Source organism: Perna viridis, chromosome 10 (genome assembly GCF_037379345.1).
Source record: "Perna viridis isolate PV_CMFRI_1.1 ecotype Kerala chromosome 10, ASM3737934v1, whole genome shotgun sequence".
NCBI classification, from domain to species: domain Eukaryota; kingdom Metazoa; phylum Mollusca; class Bivalvia; order Mytilida; family Mytilidae; genus Perna; species Perna viridis.
In genome coordinates this window covers 10,225,746-10,252,161 of record NC_142454.1, presented here as the reverse complement: position 1 = coordinate 10,252,161, position 26,416 = coordinate 10,225,746, and the positions used below count along the sequence as shown (strand labels likewise).

Sequence of the window (26,416 nt, the reverse complement as noted above, 5' to 3'; positions counted from 1 at the left end):
TTCTTTTAAGTTCAGGTCCATGTTAAAATCATGCAAGTTATACACATGGAAAATATTACATCCACATTGTAACTTTATTGCTGTTATTCATTCAACTCACAAAAGTCTTGGCAAAATGGCTTTTTGAACTGTTTGACCTAATGGCACGGTTTGATTTTTTCCCCATAAGTTCAATAAGAAATTGTGGAAGTTGAGTCTAACCGAATGAAATTTGGTGCTTTTGATCATACACACGAAAAACAATACTCGGATTGGGTGAGGAAGACAAAAAAATTATTGGTAAAGTACAAAAAGGAATAAAATAGAACTGTCATATTAAATTCAACAAATTTTCAAATCATTTAGCTTTTTCCAATATCCTGCATTTCAGCAATAAAACTATCCGGGGGTTGGTAACACACTCTTTAGTTCGAAAACTTGATAAATGCCCGTAAAATATAGCTAGGAATCCTCTTTTTTTTTCTGGAATACCCCTTTTTAAACCACCCATGTCATTCCAAAAAATGTGTAACAAAATTGTAACATTATTTAATAACAATAGAAACAACAAAATCAACCTGTAGCAATCATCACAGAATTAGCCGGCAAAATACCTATTTACATAAAATAAGTACACAAGTCATCGAACATCAAAATATTCAAACATGATCTTAAGTTATAAAATAGTAAATTCCATTCAATTCATTTCTTAAAATCATGGTTTTAAAAAATCTAAAAGCCTTTTCGTATGTTAAGGAATTTGTAAGTAACCATGTTTGAATATTACCGAGTTCATACACAAATAACAATTATTCACCCCAACAATACATGTATCCACATAGCATGATTTAAACACGAAATGAGAATAGTCGATGCAACTACTTATATCCTAAAACACCACTTAAAAATAAGTTGGATCTCATTTTAAATTTATATGACAACTACAATGAGTATTACTGGCCGTTTCACTCCCCTAAATAAGACCGGCTATTGTGCTAAATTACAATTCAAGGGTTAGCCTATTTATAGAGAATCACATGGCAAGGTTTAAGAGCACCATATTAAAATTCATCCAATTCAAATTGTGGATTATTTCATGAACTTGCGCACGTGACTGAATTGGAATCAAGTCAACCGACGATGAGAAATTCCACTCACAACAGATGTTAACAACAATACAGTCAAACCGTGTGCAAGCCTAGAACAAACAACATACAACCAAAAAGGTTGAATTTTTCAGAATTAAACAATTAAATGTCTGTAGACCAAACTGCTTGTCAGTTATTTAGCTTCAAAACTGTCCGTAATTGTTAGTTCTAAACGCGCAATGATACCCATTTTACCGAAAAAAAACAACCTTAAATTCAACTTTCTGAATTGTCTGATTCATTACACATTTTTTCACAGTCCTCCTTGGTAAGATAATTGTTTCCATTCCCACCGCAACCACCGTAAGTGAATTGTTCACATGTTTTCGACTTAACATCATAGTAATATCTAGGGATACTAGCTCTACAGAGTCCAGTGACAGGAACGTCGTTACAATTCGGTTCCGGCTTCTTTCTATGCTCAGAATTTACTACTGGTTTCGAGTTGTCAATAAATCGGTTATGCTCTTCTTCGGTTATGTGGTACATGCTCCTGTCTATAAACGAATGATAGCATGAAAAGTGATGTACAACTGCCATACAAAAAATGTTAGCAAAGATACCATATTCTTGGTAATTTCTCATTACTATAGTATCATACGCATTTTTTTCACTCGCAATGTCGAATTCACTGGATACGGAAAAGGAATAGCATAACGGTATAATTAAAACGAATTGTCTACACTAGTATCAACTTCCGGGGACAGATTGAAAAACAAAGCTTCATTTTATAAATTCTCAGATGTGTTCGACTTGTCCGATCCGGGGGAAAAAAGTAACTTCTCTTAAAGTGAATCGACTGCCATGCATACATGTACATGTAGAATACCTAATATTTCTGTTTTTATTGCTTTGATACGAAAATTGTGTTTTGGGTGCTTTTATGACAGTTTTTGGTGCTAGATCAGGGTCTTGTAGCATACTGATGCATTATATTACTCAAGACCGAATAACGAAGATGCCAAAACTATCTTACCTTTGGGTTGTTGTGCTCTACCCGTTGATAAAAGAGGTCCAGGAGGAATCACTCGATTTGCATTGCTACTTCGGTCAATATTAAGGCCATTCTCTAAACCCTTTCGTATAATGCGTGTTGCAATTTCCTCTGAAATAAAATTTCAAAAAATATCTTATCAACCATTAAAATGTTTAAAAAGACAACATTTTAACACTTGAAACATTTCAATAAGTCAGAGACCTTTAGTTCAGCCATAAGTTTCCATCGAGGTCATACAAAAGGTGCGTCGATTTTTAAATGATATGAGCTATCTTTGTGAACATTTTATTCCACTTTGTTTTAATTATTTTTTTGTTGTTGTTGTTGATAAATATAACGAGAAAAGGTATGGTGAATACATTGAATGTCAAAGAGACAACAACTCCAACTGGGTGAAAATGTCAGCTAAAGGCCTAACAGGTTTAATTCATTTTGATCTTTTGTTGAAAAATAAGGAAAGCATAGAAAAAAATGCCACGGGAAAATACCAAATATCACTGCACATCTAAAATATAGCACAATTTATCATTTAATTCGATCCCATAAGCGGCCACTGAATACAAGCCAAGTGACTGTCACATTTATCTGATGCTTTACTATTGTGTCAAAAAAAACCCAAAAAATTCTTACTTAAAAAAACAAATTATGTAAGATTTAAGAATTGTTTACTTTCAAAAGATGTTCTGATTATTATTTTTTTGAGGGGGGGCAATGCCCCACCCTCTACACATCAACTCCATATTGATTTCAGGTTGCTATATACCCCTACCTACTATAGAATAGTCTAAATTGACATACTTTCCATATTTTCCCATGTAAAAACCTCTAGAGTAGTTATGCTGCCATAAAAATTACTTATTTGTTGTTTTTGCTTAAAAAAAAAACAAGAAAGTAAAGTTTAAAAAAAATATAATTTGGTGTTCATTTTATGCCTTCCAAGTTGCAATTTTCATGATTTATAAAACATTGCAAAAAAACGAAAAAAAAAGAAATTTCACAAAAAGTATCAATTATGTTACTCCCAAACAATACATTCCAATTCAATCATTTTACTGAAGCATAAATGGTCTAAGGGTTTTGCCTTTATGTCACTATTTGGCTGCATAATAATACAATTATGCAAAGAATCGGGGAAAAAAACAAAAAAAAATTAGTAATAAAAAGTTAAAAATAAATATAAATATGTTTATTATTTCTTTCGTAAATGGGAGGTGAAGGCAAACCTGAAAATTAAATAGGAATTAATAAGTGAGGGTCACTGGTGGCCACCTCAAACCATGTTCGAATAGATCGTATTCGTGTGCCAAAAAACTTGTGTACGTATGTAGGATTTACGTGTAAGACGTTGAAATTTCATACATGCCATTTCAAAGAGGAAGGTTATTTACATGGATAAAACAGTGAATGGACGTTATGAACAATATTTTGTATTTTTCCGAAATGTTACTACTAATTTAATATGTTTTGTATAAAGACATTTATTCACTAGCTAATTTTTAAATTCCATCACCAACATGCAAATATTGTACAAAATTACTTATGCATTTTGGTACATTGCTGTAACTGATGGTCCCAACACTGTGAAACCATAGAGCAAAGTGTCTGAAGGGACTGGGTACAGCCTGACATTGTATATAGTCATCACCAAGTAAGTGGTATGATTGGTTACATTTGACATGGACGATCGAGCCGGTGTCCAATGATATTGGGCCAACATAATAGCCATTCTCTGGAGGTACTGGTGGTTCACATTGGACAACAGAGAAGTCTGAAATTTAAATCTTTACAATGCTTACCACGATAAATTGGTTAATCCTGTCAAAACGTTAACATTTTAAATAGCATTCTAATAATAATAGCAATGACATCCCTGAAAAACGACAAAAACCTCAGATTCGTATTGAAGCCCAAACGGAACACATGATAGAAATAAAAGTAAAAGAGTAATCAAGGGAACCAAGGTTATAGCAGTAATCAAAAGAATGTAATCCAGGGCCAAAGACCAGACATGGAAAATAGACATATACAACAAAGAACATAAAGTAACTAAAATCATACATACAAAGTAACAAAAGTAAATGAGCAACTCGGACTCCACTTAAAACTGGGAGCATGGACCAAGTTGCACCGGTAGGGTAAGCGTCCTCTGCTTTTCTAGAAACACCCGCCGAATTGTTCATAAAAAGTCAAGTCCGGGGTAGACAAACGAGGAAAGGAAAACTATGACCCGTTGAATAAATCCGTTTTCATGGTGCTGATGGATACACCATAACGATCCACGAGTTCATGGTGACGACCATAAAACTTCTGCAGTGATGACTTCAATCTTGTAGCAACATAACCCTGTTCCAGAAGCCTATTTGTTAGAGTTCTAGCGCGATACGAAAAGTCTGCGTAGTTTCGGCAAGCTCTGGCGTAACGTATAAGTTGTGATATGAACACTCCATATGCAGATGCTGAAGGGATGTCACCAGAGACGAAAGGAAAGTTGACTATTCTGAATGAAAAGTCATCACGTTTGTCGTAAAGTTTGGTCAATAGTTTTCCTTTACCATCGATTTCTAAGTGTGTAGGTCAAGATATGAGGCTGACTTCACAGTGTCTGTAGTATCCTTTATCTCAAGTTCTTTTGGGTAGATGCGATGTATCAAATCACCGAAATTAGGATTGTTTAAAGATAACACGTCATCTATATAGCGGAAACTGAGATTGAAGGATCTAGCAAAACTATATTCTTTCTTTCTGATCAGATCAGCTATAAAGTCAGCCTCATAAGAGTGAAGGAATAGGTCAGCAAGTAAAGGAGCACAATTTGTTCCCATTGAACAAAATCGGAATTTAAAAAACCGTAGTAACTGTTAAGGCCCCTTAAACTATAACGAATTGATTGACGAACAGAAAAATGAGTTTGAAATCACTCAGGGAACACACAGGAACTTCCGACTTTGTTAAGTGTTTGTTTTGCTGCTGATGTCACTCATGGAATACACAGGATCTTCCCACTTTGTTTAGTGTTCGCTTTGTTGCTGATGTCACTCAGGGAACACACAGGATCTTCCGACTTTGTTTAGTGTTTGTTTTGTTGCTGATGTCCCTCAAGAAATACACAGGATCTTTCGACTTTGTTCAGTGTTTGTTTTGTTGCTGATGTCACTCAGGGAACACACAGGATCTTCCCGCTTTGTTTAGTGTTAGTTTTGTTGGTGATGTCACGCAGGGAACACACAGGATCTTTCCACTTTGATTAGTGTTTGTTTTGTTGGTGATGTCACTAAGGGAACACACAGGATCTTCCCACTTTGTTTAGTATTTGTTTTGTTGGTGATGTTACTTCTTTCTGTTATTTCTTCTGATATTATAATTTTCTTCGTATAATGAGAACGTTGCAATTCATTCTGAACATTGAACTTTTTTTTCTTTTTTTTTGTGCACAGAAAAAAACTTCTCGACAAATTTCCAAATTGTCGAAAATGTGTTTTGTTTGTTTCACATTCGCCACAAGAATGTTAAAGTCCGTATGACATTTTCTTTTACAAATCTCGACCTCTTGGTTTGACATGTTTTTTTTTCTTTCCCCCCCCCTTTTCATTATTTCTAATAAAGCGGGGCGCTTTACTGGTTAAAATCGTTGAAATAACCTACATGTGTAAACCCGATTGTATATCTAAATAGAAAGATGTGCTTCTTCTCATCAGTGGACGTTTGCATTGTAAATTATCCAAAATATGAGTATCCTTTAATCGGACCTTTAGAAACGTATACATACTCACTTTAAAACACTTTCTCAAAATATTGCATTGCATAAATCAATTAATTTTCCACAGACGGTATCATTACCAAGGGTCAAGTGAAAAAGCGGTCCGTAAACCATGAGAGACATCACACCTCACCGTTAATGGTATAGTCACTGGTGTTATCGAGACCATCAAGAAATCTGAGATGGGTCCGTTTATTGTTGGGAATTACATATTGAAATAAATAACTAATATAAAATATGATAACATTCTTCACATTGTATTAACGATATTCCATTTGCAATTTATGTAAATGCACTGACTGCCTTTTCATAATAGTAGATTTTTCCACTTCAGTCTTTGCCACATCAAGCCTATCAAGCCTTTGATTATCAACAAAAAATAATTTTGGAAAAAAACTGAATTTGGCCATAATTCTTCCGTTATTATTTGAAACAAACACATTTTTAGGAAGTGGATTTGCAATAGAAACGAAATTTTACTAAAACATAAAAACTCGAACGCTATTAAGACTCCATTTCTGCAAAATGTAATAAAGGAGTACTATTATGGCATAAATAAATTTTGATTCAGAGCTATTTAAAACAATGTCAGTGTCAATGTTAGTTGGTAATTTTGATTTTTATTATATTTTTGTAAAAGTGCATACATGCATATTAAGGAAAGGATTTAGGGTGCTATTTGGTTTAAAATGCATGTAACTTTGCTAGTATAAAGTCAGATGAATTACTTTGACTTAAGGAGGTAGACCTAGGGTAAGGGACATAACTCTTTCAAGTGATTAGAACGCTGGTATTCAGCATTTTACACCATCAATGTAACTGGACTAATTCCATTCTGTGTCAAATGAAAGCTTGAAAGGCTTTGGTAAAATTGAAATTATCATTTATCATAATTCTACTTTGAGGACAATCGTAATTTCTTAATATTATATAAGAAAATTGCTCCGTGGAGTTTAGTGATTGGGATATCAAGACATAATACTACAAAACAAATGTCGGAGTTCGGAATCATACATGTAATACATACAACATATTCCAAACTATATCCTGCATACAAACAAATTCATACTTTTCCCATCCTTAAAACGGTGGTTGTGTAAGGTTAGATTTCGTAGTAACAAACCGTACGCAGTCAATACCTTGTATGCTTTTTTTTTTCATTTTATACTATTTAAAAACATTAAGTTTAGGAGCTTGTCTTACCCGTCAAAATTGGACAAAGAAAAAACATTTAAGCCACCCAAGTAACATCACTTGTAAAAATTAAGTCTGACATTTATAAATAAAACTACTTTAGAGCCAAACACTGAATGATACGACCCCTAGGCCAACGAGGAAATGACTATTTAATAAGAGACAAATTTTGTATACCAGTATTTAACACCGAGGTCACTTACATGACGTAGTGTATAAGTATCATTTAAACATGTACATTTATCCGTTTTTCGTTTTCAATCCATTGATCTCCCCAAATTACACTGCAATATAAACAAAGAAACTCGTTCATATTAACGGTTAACTAGTCCATGAATTGGGCAAGTTAAGTTATCAATCAATGTATGTATCTATTCTAACTTATTAATTGCATTGCCATCTCAAATTGAAAGAATGTATACAGATAATTGTGTTCTCATACAATCCGAGGCAAAGGCTGTTTATGAGAAATGAAGTTATTGCATGACATCACTTAATCGAGCATTTCTATTCCGCTAGAAATAATTGGCAGAAAAAAAAAATAGATCAAAGTGATTAAATAGGCTTTGTATTACTTGTCTCCGACTGTTTCTTACTGACTTTAATCTTTGTTTTTAATTATGTTCAAAAAGATAGTGAGAACGGGGACTTTACGTTCCTTGCACGTGTTTGACTAAACTATGATCTACGAGAAAATAAAACATGAGATATCATATGAAATATCAGTACAAAAAAACGTCATTGATAACAATTAAAAAAAAAAAAACAACAATTAATATGAATCATGTTTTTGGTACGAACGGCATATGCTTCGCAATACGATTTGTTAAATTTGTTCTCTTGTTCATATGAGCCAGCTGACTTTAAAATTAAGGAAAGTTATGATTTTGAAGACGTTTCTTGTTTTGAACTGGTTTATTTTAGCTTCTGCTTGGCTTAGAAGTAAAAAAAAATATATGTTTTCTTCTTTTATTGTGCTTGTTTTTTTTTTGTTTTGTTTTGTTTTGTTCTGTTTTTTTTTATTGTTTTGTTTTGTTCTGTATTTCTTTTGTTTTGTTTTGTTTTGTTTTGTTTTTTTAAACTAATTTGAATTAATACATGTATAAAGCAAACATTCCCATTGCACTGCGTGGTTCTAACAGTATGAAAATCTTGCACGATTCAGCCCATTGAGTTAAGAGTCAATAAAATTCCCTTTTCTAGTTCTTTCAGACGTTTTGTAAATATGTAGAGCGCCTTAAGTCTGGGGAACTTTCAAACGCCATTCTATAATGGTCAGCCCTAGCCACGCCCACATTGTTATGATTTACATGGCTGTTTAAGAAAATTAAAATTAAGGGTATTTAAAATGGGCTTTTAGACTTTAAGTGTAGGTCGTAAAATGTAATTTTTTGTCATTTTATACAAGATCCTAACCAATAATGAGATATCGTCGTAGGAGGTACACCTATATTGATGAGAAGGGTCGCGTAGGGCATACTCTTCCACAAAGCAGTCCTAAACAGACCAACTTTAATGGTAAGGAATACAAAGCATACAATTATAAAATTTTGCAGCGTGTTTGCACAAAAATAAAGTTAATTAAAACTGAGTATGGATATCGAGCCTATTATGACAATTTATATCAACCAGTGTATCTTAATTTGACTGATTATTTCGGACGAGTAAAGCGAGTGTTTTATTTTATTTATTTCATGTGTAAACGATTTTTTTTTATTCGTTCTTTGGAACTCCTTTGATAAATACGTTGAATGGGATATACTAATAATACTTCTATTTTACATCTCCCAGACAGTCAAATGCGAATTGAAATATCACTGGCCTAGAAGGGATGATAACCTTGATGTTGACCGAAGACATTCTTTTTGTATTAGCAAAATATAATATTTGCTTGGTACTTTATCGGAACGACAATCTCTTTTAACCTGACAATAAAATGTTTACTAATATACATAAACATCTTCGATCACTTGGTCGTTTTAAAACATTGTACCGTCAAGAACTGTTTAAATCTAAATATGTAAATGATTCTGAAATGTAAAGTATCTGATATACATTTGCCAAATGCAATGGTGGATAAAAAAAATTCCGAAAAGGGATGGCAGCTGTCTGGTTTAAGAGGGATCGGTCAGGTGTTTTTTTCTATTTTTCGAACATATAGAGATACGGACCCTTCCCCAATCGTAGGAGCCACTTATTATTCCACTTCTAACAATGTGAAGCTGGCGGGTTGAAGTAAAGTAACTATGATCGTAAAAAAAAACACACATCTTAAACGGGTGTCCGATATAAATTTCACTAGTACTAAAAAAATACTTAAAAAGGATTAATTCAACCATTGGCATATTTTTTTATTTAAGTAGCAGTCTTTATAAAAATCTGACAGAAGGTGATTCATGCATGTTAAAAACCATCCAACTTTACAATTATTTCCTATTCAGAATCAGTTACAGACCACATAATCAATCTTGGTTTTTCATTTGGGTGTTGCGCTTTTGAGATAAAATTTATATAGACTGTACATCAAATTAACACTTTACAAGTTATCGTTCTTGGTTTGCCTTGATTTATCTGATTTTTATGATTTTCTCGAAAGTGCAGATCTAAAAGGATTAATGTTACTTAAAAATATAACATCTGAAGACTGAAAAAAAAACATTGTTTGGTTGGGTTTTTTACACCAAGAATCCCTTGTACAACAGGCATGGTCTGACTTTTATATGGACTGGTATATAATAAGGGAAGTATTTGATACTTGTAATGGGTATTCGAGTGTTATTCCCAAGTTCCTGATACACATCAAACACTTTCTGATTATTGATTGATTCAATCAAACGACACTTTCGTCAATTAGACCTTTATACAGCTGCTAATAATGTCATTTGAGAGCGATTCAAAAGTATACTATTTCATTTAAACTTATAATTTATTACAAATGACATTCATTCAGTTAAATCCTTTCACCTTTAGTTGGAAGAATTTTTATTTACCTAGAAATTTAATACAATGTTCAGAATCTCTATCTCAGCATTTAGGGCCGAATGGTTTACATCAGCATGCCATTCACATGCGTAATCAATATATCCTTTAATAATGATCTGTCAATCAGCATTTTTGTAACCAAGCAGTGCTGGACGATAAACGCAAGTCAATATTCAGATACGTCTTTATTTCAAACAACTTTCAGAATCGGTCTGTGTCATGATATAGATTATGGATTAAAATATTTTGAAGTCAAAAATACCGGTTTCCTTTCTTAATTGTTTCTTATGCAGTTAGAAACTTCGATCGTAACTCAGATGAATACATACTCAAAATAAATTTTAATTACTTTAGACAAGGAAAATGCTCGGGTTACGCGCGTGTGAACCCCATTGTGACCTCTCGCCTGATTTTATCATCGCGTACAATAAGTGAATATATTTTGTTTTATCGTTGTGTTGTGTCAATAAATTGTTTGGGTAGTTAATATCAATGAACGATGTGATATGCATATCAGTAGACCAAGGCTGTGGTTGTTATCAACCATATCAGTAGACTACAGTCCCAAAGTACCAGGAGTGTGTTCAAGACATGTATAGTAGTACATCGAGGTACCAGCTGATTCGTTACTCGATTAAAATCATTTTTCATAATGTAATATGGAAAGCATAAAGGAATGTTGTTATGGATTGCGTTAAGATAAACATACCACAAAGGCGTTCCAGATATCAATTAATCGACATACATACGTACACATAAAATTATTATAAAAACGGTTTTTGGACCTGAAATTGGCTGGGTTCAAAGATTATGAACCTTTAACGGTTATATATTCATATCAAGTCTCTTCTTTTCAAGTACTTTTAATTCAAGTTTCAAGACTGTCAAAAAGCAATTTAACTTTAAAGAACTTATACCATCTTCAATAAATAAAGGCACGCACGTATGTCTGTCATTTATGCCACCAACTTAACCATAAACAATATATGTTTGCTCCTAAGCGAACTTTGTGTGCGCCTGGGTTCATTGAAAAAAAGTGTTTTAAGTATAAAATTAATTTTGAAAAGTGCACAAGTGTAAAATAAATAAAATATATCTATATTTATATCAATAAATCTTGGTCAATGAAGAGAAATGTAATGCATTGTGAGAAAGGTTAAAAAGTTGTACAGAGAGTATATGTAGAAAAAGGAGGGGCTCTTAAAAACACTAAAATGGGATGGCCACTTCAGTTGAAATGATAATTTGTAAGCTATTAAGCAAGGTGCAATATAAAGTCGTACGTTTTCATACCGCATTAGACTTCTCGACACCATCAAGACATATATGCAGTTACAAGATTTTTAATATCATGATTTCTTTTAATCGCCTTATCCTTTGCTTAATAGAAAATTGATTGAGTGGGTTATGTAATCTTTGGAACCTGTTTAATCATATTCACAGAGAGAACTTTATGTATTGGTGACAAAACAATAATCTAATTTTTAATCGTTTCAAGCAACTGTTATCAGATAGCACTCCTGATTACCACGGTTACGACTATAAAAACAATTTACTTCAAAAAGTACATGTCATCAAAGACATTTTGGTACCCAAACTTACCGGCATTGACGTCAAACAAATATTTCATAAGCCTCAGACACGGTTGTGTACAAGAGGTTATCATCATGATGGCAAAGTAAAATATTTTTTTTGCCATGTGTAGCATGATACGACCGCAGCCAGTTGAACTATATTCAACTGTAATATATAAATACAACGTCTGAGAATGTGACGACTCTATTCGCTACACTGTTCCATCGGATCAAATTGATACAGGGAAGATATGTAAACGTATAGAAAGGTCTGAAAAATTCCCAACGATGTTAGAACTGTCAAATTTGCGATGCAAATTTTTGGTCGTTCCCTCCGCGGGACTCGAACTCGTACCGCTGTGACATCTATGGCAACACCGCCTGCACAAAGTCCAGCGCCCTAGACCACTCGACATCGTTGGGAATTTTTCAGACCTTTCTATATATATATATATTTTTTGGCACACTTGAACATCGGGACTTACAGTTCTTCATGGACACAATTGGTTTGAATACAATATTGCACAATTTTTTGGATCACTCTACCCTATTATCTTAAGAGCGGTTGGTGAATGGGTTAATTTGCTATGATACTTCTTGAATTGCTAAAGTTCTTGTTAAGTGGAACAATTTACAAAAAAAATCATTAAAATGAAATGATTATTTTTCATATAGTCTATCACAAAAAAAGGACGATATCCAATGAAAACAAAATTGTTTAAATCGGACCAGAAATGTTTAAAAGAAAATAATTTTTATGGTGCTGTCCCATTTGGCCCCTATAGACTAAAAATGCTAATTGTAATTTAAAATCTGCAACCTAATTCAGCAAGCTTCCTCTAGCAGCAAGTAACAAAACATTGAAATTTCAAAATATTTGGTTCACTACAGCTAAAGTTATCGCACAAAAACGAATAAATTAACAGCGACGACGACGACGCCGACATCATAACATAATACGACCGCCTTTTTTCGACCGTATAAAAATGAGGACAATCAGAAAATGTATAATTGAGAAACAGGGTATAATAACTTCGTGGCCATGGTGTTGTACAGGTGTTGTAATTGTGTACGTCTTCACCTTGGAATGTTTTGTAATCAAGACAGTAGAAAAAACCTGAAGAGAAATTCATTAATATCTTTTTTCAAAATCACAATGAAAACTCTAACGTCACATGCATTTGATTTAGATATTTTTCATTCATAATTCTTATGGTATTATGTACTGTGTAAATATTTGGAGTGGGACTGTGAGAAAACTAATTTGCTGAAGCTAAGTTTTTGCATATCAATTTTAATTAAGGCAAGGCTGTGCCATGTTTCAAAAGAAAAGATGTCTTGCCGTTTTATTTATTTCGTGCAAGTTTGATACGGACTAACTATAGAGCTAGCATGTATGCGTTCTTATAATTCAATTACTTATTTACAAGAGTAAAATAGGAGAAAGGTTCTTTATTATACTGCAAATTGTGGCACTTCCCATATCTTGGTCGTGACATACAACTGCAAAGCAAGATTAAAGGGGAATACAAACAATTCACTAGTGAGTAAACAAAACAACCGATATCACAAGTAAATAGAAAGTTAAGTGAATTCTGTACCTTTTCCGTTTTGAAACACGTTTTAAAACATGGCCAATTAGAAGGCGCGAGAGGGTATCTGACACAGAAGCATACTGTATCAACAGAGACTGCTGAGAACTCGGTCTAGCCTAGTAAATAGATAAATACAATCTATATTGGTGACAGGCCCTAAGGTATACCCAAGTAAATTTTGATCACCTTTAAAACCCATAAACTGTTATTCGATACATCATTATCTTTTTCGCAAAATCATATTCAGTGTTGGCAATATGCAAATCTGGTTTTTCATTACATTTGCAAAGTTCGCTAAAAGGTTAAGTTTTTGTTTTAATATTTATTTGGCAATCAATCTATATATATATAAAGGTCTGAAAAATTCCCAACGATGTTAGAACTGTCAAATTTGCGATGCAAATGTTTTGTCATTCCCTCCGCGGGACTCGAACTCGTTCCGCTGTGACATCTATGGCAACACCGCCTGCACTAAGTCTAGCGCCCTATTATAATACATTGTATAATGTATAATATTGATTTGTTGTGACATGCATCATTAATTTGATCCTCTAACCTACATAATAACACCTAGATGAACTGTCCAGTACTACCATACATCGTGTACTAAGTTACAGCCCTAAATTAATCCTACGAGGAGGAATCATCCGCCCAGCGAAAGCTATACTTTTATATAGCCTAGCTGGCCGAGTGGTCTAGGGCGCTGGACTTAGTGCAAGCGGTGATGTCACAGCGGTACGAGTTCGAGTCCCCCGGAGGGAACGACAAAAATTTGCTTCGCAAATTTGACAGTTCTAACATCGTTGGGAATTTTTCAGACCCTTCTATAAGTTTACGTTATCTTCCATGTATCAATTTGATCCGATGGAGGGGCCTAGTGAATAGAGTCGTCACATTCTGAGACGTTGTGTATATACATATATATATATATACACACACACACACGAGAAATAAAATTCGCTCAATTAAACTAATAATAATATGATAATTAATTGGAAAGAGTGAATAACCAAAATATGATCACGATCGAGTGCCGAAGAACACCTGATAGATCTTTTTGCGTTCTTGGCACGAGTGATCATATTTTGGTTATTCAATAACCAATTGATTATCCTATCAATATAGATTTCCTCCATTATGCGTTGCTATGTTAATATGAATTTTATATTTTGTGAACGGCGGATTGATATTCGTGTTTTGACGGAAGAAAGTGCGAGAGTGAAATTACCGAATTTATTCCACAGTGTGAATTATCGATTTTTTTACACTAGGAACATTCGGTAAATCACTGCTATCTATATAATAAAATCAAGTCATTCGCGTTGATAGTGCAATTAGAATCACAAACTAAAGTTCCGATTCGCACATTCCATTCGATAATATAATTACAATAATAATAGTTAAAGGTGAGAATAGTTGAAAGGTAATATTTATCTTTTATAAGTTTGTAAGTTTACAGATCGATTCTAGGTTTACCCATAAAATATTTACAAACTAAGGGTACCACCAACACCTATCCACTGATTGTAGTTCACAGAGGACAGAGGTATAGTGAGTACAATGGGCTCATCTTTCCATGTGAAACCCACATGCCATATATTAAAAGCATATTTTGTTGTGATACCACACCTGGTATACCTGTACCTTGTGCGGCCTTATCCACTTATTGATGCAGATAAAATCACCCATATAGCAATTGTGTTTGGTTAGATCTTGTAATTAACAAACATCCGACAAACCAGTAGGACCTTGGGGTCCTTTGTCAGAGTGTTTCATTAGAGGCAAATTTCTTATTCCGGCGACAAGAGGGCATTTGTCATATCTAATACAAACATATTAATTTTGAAAAAAAAATGTCTAAAGAAAATGAATAAACTGCTTTCGTGTCAGAGGTTATTTTAAAAGTAATATAATTTTCAAAAGGAATATCTAGAAAATGACAGCGACTAGAATTTTACTTTAATTACATAACAGGGACTTTCTCCTACTTATCAAACATGATATATTATTTGTCAAGTAATTGCTGAGCAATAAATAGTAATATATTCGATTTTATTTGAAAAAAAAATGGAATGAGGCGAGGCACCATCAAATCTTGGATCACCCTTTTTGTTTTTATATACTAGTCGGGCTCATATTTGATTTGAGGGCAAGCCCAGAGTGATTACATCAATGTGTATGGTCCATATGGTAGTATATTTAAGAAAAAAAAATCACGGAAACTCCATTTTATCACTGTTTTACCACGGACTGGCCATCTATGTCGCATTACAATGATAAAGGGAGTTTCTGTGATTTATTCCGATTCTAATTGGACTAGTTTCTTCATATTTTTGAATAGACGCAGCCTATGTGTTGCACGAAATGGTCAAGTGTTTATCACTTTTTTCACCATGGCTGTGGTCTAAAGAGCGTTGAAGCACGTCATATTAGAAAATAACGGAATTGAAAAATTTCGGCTCTTAACAATCTAAACTTGCATTTGGTAAACACCAAAAAAAAAAAAGAAATAAAAAATAGTTACCATGCGCAAGATATGCTTTTAATTATGTATATTTAACATACGAAGAAATATAAATATGTACGTGTTAAACAAACGAAGTATTAAAATATTCATCACAGACATTTAACTTCCGGTTGGATTATACTTAAACTAATATCTGGAGTCAGCGTGCACTGATCAACATGCACGTGTACGTCCTCATATAAATTACAGTATAAAAGTCTCGATGTTGCGTACTCAAGTAACTTATCTCAAAAATAAAAAAAATCGTAGATTTATTACGATAATATTGGATTTCTATAGTAATGTGTAAACATGTGTAATTAAAGGTAAAAATAACCAAACTTCAACTTCAGATGAAATTAAAAAATCTTTTCAAATTTCTTAAAAGGCGAACTAGTGAATATCAAAATGTGGTAAGCCCCCTCAATGTTTACTTCATATAAAGAGAATACGTATGGTGACTATATATCAGAGACAACAACTCCACCTGGATAAAAATGTCAGCCCAAGGCTATACCCGTTTGACCTTCAATGGACGACCAAGAAACCATCGCACCACAGGACAGACTGCAGCAGGTCCAAAACATCATCATGCACAGATACAGCTAAAGAGTTGCCCCTATATACTCAAGTTACATAAAAATAAACCTAATGAAAACGAAACAAGACATACAGATGCCAGAAATTCCAGACTTGGGCCAGGCGCCAAAAATGTGGCGGGTTTAAAGTACTTTAGCATGATCACAACCTTCCCCTATAAAATCTGGTCGCTGTGAAAAAAATATTACACAATTAAACACGCATAAAATTCAGTTCAAAAAGATCTGAGTCCCTTGTTACAACGGACATAAAGAAACTGAATATAAATTACACAAATGTACAAACTAAGACCTACTAGAAGTTAACTGACATTTCAGGTCCAGACTAATATAAACCTACAAAAAACTGTGTCCTCATCGTTTGTACACGTATATACACAAATTGTCTTTATAGATATATTTTTTTAAACGGTGATCGAATGCGATATACAAGATATATGCATATAAATACCGGTACAATATTGTACATGTTCATATAAACTTAACAGTTAAACATGTCCTATTTTCTGCTGTTGCAGTGTCAGTATTGTATTTGCATTTTTTTTACTTTTCTGGCGATGGAATTTCACCCGCACTTTAATTTCTACTAAAAAATACGCCATATCTTTTTTTTTCAAATTTTACGTGAATCGATCATTTACTTTTATTTTGCTGAACAATTAAATTTAGATTGCAAAAAAACATTTCTAAAGGAATATTAAATTAAGCAGCAATCTAAGTTAAACATTTGCTTGTGTGTGTTTGTAAGTTTCAGATTCGTTCAGTACAGGTCGCTAATTTAGCCTAGTATGTGATAAAAAAAACTATAAAAAGGAGATCTCATTCAATTGGAGGAATTCATAACTAACTAAAATCACATATCGATCTGTCCTGGATATTTTTTGTATGTCCCTATTTTCCCTGTCTAGTCTTTATCCCTGGAATATGTATTTGATTTCCGCTCGAATCTTAGTTTCCTTGCTTATATTCTATCTTCAATTAAAAAACTTGTTTAACTGGTTTGCGTTACATGCAGTTTATTTACTGTCATTTAGTGATATTTGGTACGATTTCTAATTTTATGATCGAACGGGATTACTTGTAAAAGATCTCTTATTAAATATGGGTCCTATATATTTGTAGTGTATCATAAATCTAGAGTAAACTAAGTACGAACAGTACTGGTTTACCGTACTGTCTCTGGTTAGTACTGGTATCAGTAGGAGAGATAAACTACATGTAAAACCAACAGATGGCACAGTGACTTTCATAAAACTTTGTTTATATATCCCAATCACTAGGAACGTGTTGGTCCTATTCACTTGTTGATTATGAAATCAAGTCCACAATTAATTGGAAACTAAAAAATCAATGGAGTGCAAAATAAATACCTTAAAATTTAAGAGATTTCTCTCTTTTCTCTTTCCGATTATGATTGTTATACGCACACTTAACTTCATCGAAATTTCTTTGGATAACACATATTTTTCGAAGAGGAAATTTTATTTTTTCTTCTATTACTGCTGTATTTAATCAGATCGTGTTGTATTCCAATTCTTGTACTCAGATTTGTTTAATATATCCCATTTTATTTTCCTTCTGTTGTACAAGTAATTTATTATACTTTATATATGCATATAATGTAATGTATACTTTTGCTACCAGGAGAGAGCTTACATAGGCTTTGCCTGCTGCCTAATCCTTACCACTTAGTGTTTAATAAAATATGGTTGAAACTAAATGCCCAAATAATTGTAAAAGCATCAAATTGCAAACTGCAAGATATTTTGTGTATTATATGTAGTTGCGAACTTATAGTATCTTAATGCAGAAGAGTACAATTTGAAATTTCCGGAACGTATAATCCGCCATTTCCGCGATTGACAACCCAGGGGTGAAACTATTTAATATCTTACATATAGCATTAAACCAGACGAAACTTAAGTCAGCTTATTTAAACTGAATTAATAGAATTATTATGACTGCATAGATTGAATCAAGTGCCATATAGAGGATCTGAAGAACTTGCATCACTGCATATATAGCGTGCCAAATAATACTTGCCACATATAACAGCGTGGTCACTTTAAACAGTGACTTTTAAACTATACCCTGATGAATGCTTTAAAGTTTACAAAAATAAAATTCAATTTGTAATTGTATCCTGTAAAGGAAAGGAAGTTCAATATATCCTAAATTATTTTACTAATTACTTAAAAATGAACATGCTGCCCCAAGTACACTATATATGCATATTGAATCCGCAAAAGAAAATCTTTGTAAATTGGCTGAATGTTCGATGATGTGACTTTAGCTATGAATCGTTGATTAAAATATTCGATAAACTGATAATAAATTAGATAGTTGGCTTTCAGAGATGATACGCCTCTTATGTATTATAAAAATCAGTGTTAAAAAGTTTTTACCTTGAATTTTGTTACCAGTTCCCTCGCCCTCATCCGCACGAATAACCTTTTCTAAAATCGATTCGTCTTCAAAACTTTTAACTCCATTACTATTCGATAAAATACATATTGAGCAAATCAAAACAAAATTAAATAAACCCATCTTTACACCTGAACGTTCAAGAGATCATTTCTTTATCTAAGTCACATGACCAACCAACTAAAACAAAATATTGTCCGCTAGATGTCGGTTTTATCGTCGGGATAGCCCTGGTGTCTTTAAATAGAAAATATCTTATTTCGGCGATTGAAGAGACGATGTGCTCTAAAACAGATTTAAAATATTAAATGGTGAGTGTGATGCTCATTAATCACTCTTTTACATCAAAGTTAAGAAGAAAGGAGCAGAAAACACTTGTGGAAGTGACGTCATATTTAAAAGAATTCCAACTTCCGGCATTGCGTGTCAGCTGTCAAAATGTAAGCATGTGTTTACTTTTATCTTGATATTTATTTTTGATTTTTATTTAAATCCGCGAACTTATACCGCAATTTTTTGTTTCAGGTCGAAGGTTACTTTCAAGATCATCCTTACCTCAGACCCAAAGTTACCATACAAAGTGTAAGTTAGCATAATAATACTTTTAAGTTTTTTCAAACTTTACATTATTACCTGGCTTATGCGCTTGTGGAACGCTTAAATGAAATAAACTTATTATGTAGATGCTTTTTTAACAATTTAAAAGATGCATTTCTTTAATATACTTTGATGTGTTAGTGGTTTTAATACAACAAGCTATTTTGCTTGAATTATAGTCATTCTCGACCTTCAAATTTACCATATGGAGTCACTGGCACTTGTTGAACTTGTTCAAATAAAATGTAGACTATGAATTAGATATGTAACAATTCAACTTTGCCAAGAACTAAACATTTCACAATCCCTGGCTGATGATTGGATTGGTATTGCAATTTTAACAGGCATGTCATGGTTGTGTTAAAATTTTCATTTTCATTTAAATAAAGTACAAAAAAAATGACACATAGTCAGCTCCGTAAGTTGTTTCTAGCCTGTATCCCTTAAAGTAAGAATAAGCTGAACACAGCAGATAAAGCAGTTTGTGGTAAAGACAATTTTTAACTGTCATTACTTGTTTGAGAATTTCAATCTGAATCAGCGAAAAGAACTCCAGTATAAATTTTTGGATCATAACTTAAAAGATTAGGATGCATTGGTGGATCGTTACCCCTACATGTACTTTAAATGGCCAGTTGATATAGAGGATGGCGTTGAGCTGACATTATTTTATTCTGGTGGGTTTGTGTCTAACATATACATTTTATATTCACTATATGATATGGTGAATATACAATGTATCCATTCTTGTTATATCAAGTATGAAACATATTAATTCTTTATTCTAACCTGCCATTAATAGAGTATGCAGTTTGTCCAAAGCATCATCTGGAAAAGAGTAATTATTCTCATTGCTAACATGAGACAAGTGTAACCTGTAGAATTGTGCAAGGATATTGTTAATATGTTACCCAGATGGTCAAATTATCTGCCATACATTTTTCATGGAAATGCTAAATACTTTGTAGTTAATATACTATGATGCTATCCCATTAAACAGTTTAATTGACAGGATGATACACACTGTCATAAAATGATAAAAAAACATCAGGTTTTTTTCTTAATTATAATAATGAACATAATTTCTGGAGCAGTTTTAAAATGTCTGCATTTGACTACAAATATTTGAAATAAATTGTGTGATTTATTCTCAGGGTACATTTTTTTTTTTTGTATCTTGCCTAGTAGCACTATTTCAGATTTTTATTTAATAACATCATACCAATACTTATATATCTATGATTGGTATATACTTATAGTAGCAAAAGTATAGACATCATGCTTACTGGTCAGATTAAAGTTGAAAATGTAATTGTCTATGCTTTAGTCATTTATTTACATCATGGATGGCTAGATATATGCAAAAAAGAAAGTGATGTGAAAAATTAAGCATTGCAATAAGTAATTGGTTTCTGTGTGATTATGTTGCACTGTCTATTACAAAGATATACATGTATGTAAACCTGATTGGTCATAAATGACAATTCTTATACATTGATCTTCCATAGCAGCTGATATTGTCATAGACAGATTTCCACCATGACAGATGCTAAATGTCAGTTGGCCAAATATTTGATAAGATTATAGAGAAAAATTAGACAAGGGAAGTCATCAACTAGTTCTTTTTTTTTTTAATTTACTCTTTTAACTTCAATGTATCTACTTAAATTATCAGTAAATTATAACAAATGACTATAATTATTTTGTTGTGTCTTTGAAATACCTGTAATTTTAATGTCTGTGAATGAGGGCCATCATCATTCATAGAAAAAAAAATATAAGTCATTTTTGGACTTCGTAATTAACATCAAATATTAACAACATGCAAATATTGTGTATTGTTTTTATAATTAGATTGAGTGTTCCAGAACAGACTCCATTTACTGCGGTATTGAAGTTTGCAGCAGAAGAGGTAAGAATTGAGGGAATAAAAAATTCTACATTTTAATTTGTACATGTTTATATCCATGAGTTGTAGATATTTTGCATGCTCATTTGTATATGAAGGAGTGTGGGAACATTGTGCAGTTAAACCATCTGTTCCAAAAACATTTCCTTTGGTTATTTACTAACACTGTCTTATACATGTACATTTTACTAGAGCAAGGCAAAGGGCTACTAAGGGCACACACTGTACATTTATGCATGTTTTTATCAGAATACTGGTATGTAGCCTAAATTGTCAATAAACATACATTATGTAAATGTTAAGAGTTGAATGTGCAGGGGATTCCTATTAATTGCATAGCCTATTTGTGAGAAAAAAAAATATGCAGTTAATAGAAATTATCATTTGAAGGGAAAATACCTAATATTTTCAATGTTAAAGTGTGACATATTCTTTTGTCATGTCTAATTATATTCCTTCCATAGTCCTGACTGTATAGTCAAAAGAAAGAGGAAATATTGTTAAAACAAATTTCTTTTGAAAACTGAGATGCAGTGTATTTCATTAACGATGTTTTATCCCTTTAGGTACATTTTTTAGTAAATTTTGAAAAATATTTATGCAATAAAGAGGAATTTTCTAAAATTTTGGTCTTATGTTGTGCTAAAAAGAGGAATTTTTTACATAGATGAGATGGGAAATGTTTTTGTTCTTTGAGATTCTATGCAATTAATAGGTATGCAATAAAGTGGAATCCTCTGTATTTGTAAAGATGTTTTTGCTGTACAGGTGTATTATATTGTTTTGGGTCCAGCTGCAGCCTGCCCTGTGGTGTGAGGGTTTCCATTCCATTCATTGGAAACCCATGGGTGGCCTTAAGCTGACATTTTTCATGCCACAGGTGTTATCATCTCTTTGACATATTCACCATTTCCATTCTCCTTGTATTTAGATATTTGTTTGAAAAAAAGTAATCATCAATGCAATGGCATTTAATTATGCTTTACGTGTACTTATATCCTTCCAGTTTAAAGTACCACCAGCCACAAGTGCCATTATAACCAACGATGGTATAGGGATTAACCCAGCTCAGAGTGCAGGTAAGTAGTAAAAAAGGGAACAGATATGGTGAAACACAACAAATGTACCATCATATACCCTTTGTAGTAAATACAGAGATCACCAAAAGATCTTCAATAAGTGTTAATACACCTTTAAGTAAGCTCTGAAAGGCCATGACAACAAAGTAATGAGATCTGTGGTAACAGAACGATGACACTTCTTCAAAATAAACCTGAAATTCAAATAGGATTGTTATATGGTTGAGGAAACATGTTCTCTTGTATTATTTATCTTTGGAATTCTTAGCTGAAATGTGCAGCAACATATTTTAAAGTGCATTGGAAGTTACATTGTACTCGTAGATCAGTTTTCAAATCATAAGAATTGTCAAGTCCGTGCATTTTTATTGGCTTTATACTGCAACCAATCAATATTTTTTAAGCCAGAAAAAAAAACTTAGATTCATTTCAAAGCCACAACATCCAGCCAAGTTCAAAGCAATGTGATTATGTCACATTTGTGAGGTCAAAACATTAAGTTATTTTTAGTATGTGACAGTTGCTATATCACTTGTTAATATGCATTTAATGCATTTTTGCTTCTCATAGAGAACAGTTACATTATATTATGTAGGTTGTATACTAGGAAATGAACAAACAGTTGGTCAAAAATGTAACAAGAAGAACCATTTGAAATGTTTGTTTTTTCTGAGTATAGCCTCTATTAAGACTATGAGAAAAATATTAAAGCAATGATCATGGATATTTTTTGTAGATGTACCATGCATGTTATGGGACTTACAAGTAATAAAGGACACACTGAGACACTATTTACATGTATTACTGTATTATTGAAGTAAATTGTACATGTAGTATAAATGATGAGCTTGATTCAAATGACTGCTTCTTTCTTTACTTCAGGAAATGTGTTTCTAAAGCATGGATCAGAATTAAGACTTATACCAAGAGACAGAGTGGGCTGTTGCCATAGGAACTGAAAATTATTGTTATTAGGTTATTTATTCAAATTTATCAGCTTCCTCCTGAAATGACTCAATGGATAGTACACGAGAAGATTGGATGTGTATTTCTGTAGGAGGTGAATCATGGCAAAGGAGTTGTTTCCACATGAACATACAGAAATTGATCAACAATATCTTCAGACTGTGTAGAAACTTCATGACTGATAGAAAAATTTTTCATATATGTAATGTTTACATTTTTAAAGTTCAAAGGCATTTTGAGACTAGGAACCTACTTTTTTATGAAATAACAAAATGTGTTGTTTATGTTTCATAGTCTATTATGTTCTGTAACTTATTCTTATTTCTTAACAAGTGTACATCTTTTGTTTTTTGTTTATAATATTTGATGTATGAATAATTATACAATATCAACAGGTAAGAACTATCAGAAGCATTTGTTGTTATTTTCAGATTATCTGAATTGCTTCCCCTCCTCTGTTTTATCAATTGAAATCACTTCTATTTTTTTATTATTTATATATTCATAAAACTGTGCTTGCTTTTATCATGTCACCATCTTCTGTTCAATCATGAGTACTGACAGTACATGCCCCTCATAAAAAGTGCTGTATTTTCTCTTTTGAAAAAAAACTTTCTATATTTTCATTTTTCATTTGGTGGATGATTATGATTATTGACCTGAAGGTTTTTTTTTGACAGTGTGTAATGTTTTACATTAATAAGTGTAATGTAATATATTCTTGAGGTGCACTGTGAAGACAAAATACAATATAAAACTTATATTTTAAAATGTTAGCAAAATAAGATGCGTGTCTTTCTGTCTACAATTTCAAAAGATGCTTATTCAGTGAAATCATTATTGAATCTGTTTTTTTTAAAAACTTGAATACAAAAATGAATGTTACTCTACTCTTACCAAGTTTTAGTAATTTATTAATTTCAAATAAACACTATTTAGGGGTATAATTGGGTAAATTCTAAAATCAAGATCATAGATTCTAACTAGGTCTCAGTATAACAGTTAGTAATAAGAGTGTCAGTGTATTCTAACAGATAAATCAAAATTTCTTTTTTCCATTTTATATTACTAATTTTGCTGATGATTATTGTAATTTATTATGACATGTGTTACTGAGAAAATGTACTAAATTAATAAAATTATGAGATATTTTTAGATATTTTTTTGCGCCTCTATAACATATAGAAAAATGTGTTGTTGTTTATGATAAAACTCCATTTGAGTGTCGAAATATCATAAGGTGTTGGTTTAACAAAGATACATTGGTGTATAGTTGGTAATTTATATCATAATAGAGAAAAGCTTTGTTATATTATTAGTTACAAATGTGGTTATTAACGGTGAACAATTTTGCCCTGGAATTTTCTTAACTTCAAAACAAAGTAGAATTATATTTGTTTCTGTGATCCATTTCAGAGTTGTGTATGAGTTGCTTTTGAGAATTGGTTTATATTACAGTTGTATGTATGTGTTTACCAAGAGTTGTAGTTCTTTTGACAGTGTCAATCATGAGTATATATCGATGAGGTGTTACATTCCTGTGTCCTTCAGAAGACTACAAGAAGTCAGTATTTTAGTAATATCTGTTTAGAAAAACTTCGGTCCTCGATTGCAGTTTTTCTGATATTCATTTTTGAATTCGGGGCTAGAAACAAGTAAGTAAAATACAACTACATTTTGAATTGAGGATAAGAATATGAATCTTTTTGTAATTGTACGACAATGTGACAATCACACAACAGCTGAGAATTGTTGTACAGGTTGTTACTTGAACCAGTTTGAGAGGTCGAGGAAGAAGCATTTGCTGATGTATAGACAATTACTTGTGTAAAAGTATGCATTGTTATGAAATTGTACCATAAGGTTTCATACTACAAAATGCATGTTTTAATTAATTTTATTAGTTAAAACTCTTACATCTTAGGAATAGGAGTAAAAAGGGGACCAGAAGCAAGCACTTTGATTTATAAATTAAAATATAGCCTGGAAATTGTATTGCACTAAAGTAAGACCGATTGATTTTTGGGGTGGTTAACCTGTTGTTGAAGGAGTAAGGAAACAAGATGCATTTTTTAGTCTTGGGGTAGTAATTTGAGTAGCAATGTAGACATGTCGATGAAAATGTGCTATTGGGTTCAAAACAAAAGGAATGTTTGGATGGATATAGAAAGCAATGGCTCTTACCTTTAGGAAATGAAGGACAAAAAAAAGGTCAGAAATGAGCATTTTCTTCAATTTCTTTCAAAGTTCTTATGCCAACTTTCATTCTTGTTAGATTTGTGGCAAGCATTCAACACAACCCAAATTAAGGGGTGTTATGTCCAAACTGGGAAGTTGTTTTTACAAAGAATTGTAAGTTTAAAATTAATCTTAAATTATGACATCACAATGCTATTTTCTATAGTAATATCACAACTTGAAACAAATTTTACACTTATAATTTTGTATCAAACTCCATCTGCTGTTTTATCAAGTGTGCAAAGCATATTATTCTTACCAAAACCAAAGTTCCATGTCAATAATTTTTTTTTAGTTTAATAAATTCCTTCACTGTACATATTCTACATTATACAACTACACTACAGTATGATATGCACTCATCCTTTCTTTCTGTGTTTTTAAATGATATGCAACGAAAAAATAAAAAATTAATTGTAAGCATAAAAAAAACTGATGAAAGCTGCATGTAATCTAGATTAAGGAGGTAGACCTAGGGTGAGGGACATCTCTTACAAATCATTGGAATGTTTGTTAAAAGCATTTTACATCAATATCATCTAAGCACCGAAGTTACTTGGATAGCTTTCATTTTTTTTAAAATGAAGGCTTGACAGGCTTTGGTGAAGTTGAATATGATACAAACATACCACTGATTACAAGAATTATGTCCCTTACCCCAGGTCTACCTCCTTAAAACCCTTTAAAGAATTTCAATCTTCTCTGCAGACCTATATCCGCTTCCTGCTTTACTATATATCACTCCACTTAAAGGCTCTGCCATAAAGGAAGTGAACAATTTACAGGGCATGAGCACTACTCATTACAAATCTGCAAAGCTGTTTTCAATGTATTGTACTAATATACATAGAGGGTGTGGTATGATACTGAGT

The 26,416-nt window shown here is 32.5% G+C and overlaps 2 protein-coding genes across 2 annotated transcripts; one reads left to right on the top strand and one right to left on the bottom strand.

Moving 5' to 3' along the window:
• Positions 1-512: 512 nt before the first annotated feature.
• Positions 513-18,935, bottom strand: LOC148604474 (uncharacterized). The gene is made up of 4 exons (XM_088550250.1): positions 18,737-18,935; positions 3,662-3,892; positions 2,104-2,232; positions 513-1,624 (listed from the first exon to the last, which is right to left on the bottom strand). The coding sequence occupies exons 1-4, from the start codon at positions 18,876-18,878 to the stop codon at positions 1,344-1,346; spliced, it is 783 nt and encodes a 260-aa protein (XP_088406376.1). The 5' UTR covers positions 18,879-18,935; the 3' UTR covers positions 513-1,343.
• A 60-nt stretch (positions 18,936-18,995) lies between these two features.
• LOC148604473 (ubiquitin-fold modifier 1) lies at positions 18,996-24,457 on the top strand. The gene is made up of 5 exons (XM_088550252.1): positions 18,996-19,195; positions 19,281-19,337; positions 21,207-21,264; positions 22,268-22,340; positions 23,223-24,457. Coding segments are annotated over exons 1-5 (267 nt in total). The 5' UTR covers positions 18,996-19,193; the 3' UTR covers positions 23,300-24,457.
• Positions 24,458-26,416: the final 1,959 nt, after the last annotated feature.

Coding starts and splice junctions, on each gene's coding strand:
- LOC148604473 (XM_088550252.1), top strand. Junction 19,338..21,206: donor CCAAAGTTACCATACAAAGT/GTAAGTTAGCAT, acceptor TTTTATAATTAG/ATTGAGTGTTCCAGAACAGA. Junction 22,341..23,222: donor TAACCCAGCTCAGAGTGCAG/GTAAGTAGTAAA, acceptor TCTTTACTTCAG/GAAATGTGTTTCTAAAGCAT.
- LOC148604474 (XM_088550250.1), bottom strand. CDS start 18,878: ATGGGTTTATTTAATTTTGTTTTGATTTGCTCAATATGTATTTTATCG. Junction 3,893..18,736: donor AACTGGTAACAAAATTCAAG/GTAAAAACTTTT, acceptor TTTAAATTTCAG/ACTTCTCTGTTGTCCAATGT. Junction 2,233..3,661: donor CAATGTACCAAAATGCATAA/GTAATTTTGTAC, acceptor ATTTTATTTCAG/AGGAAATTGCAACACGCATT.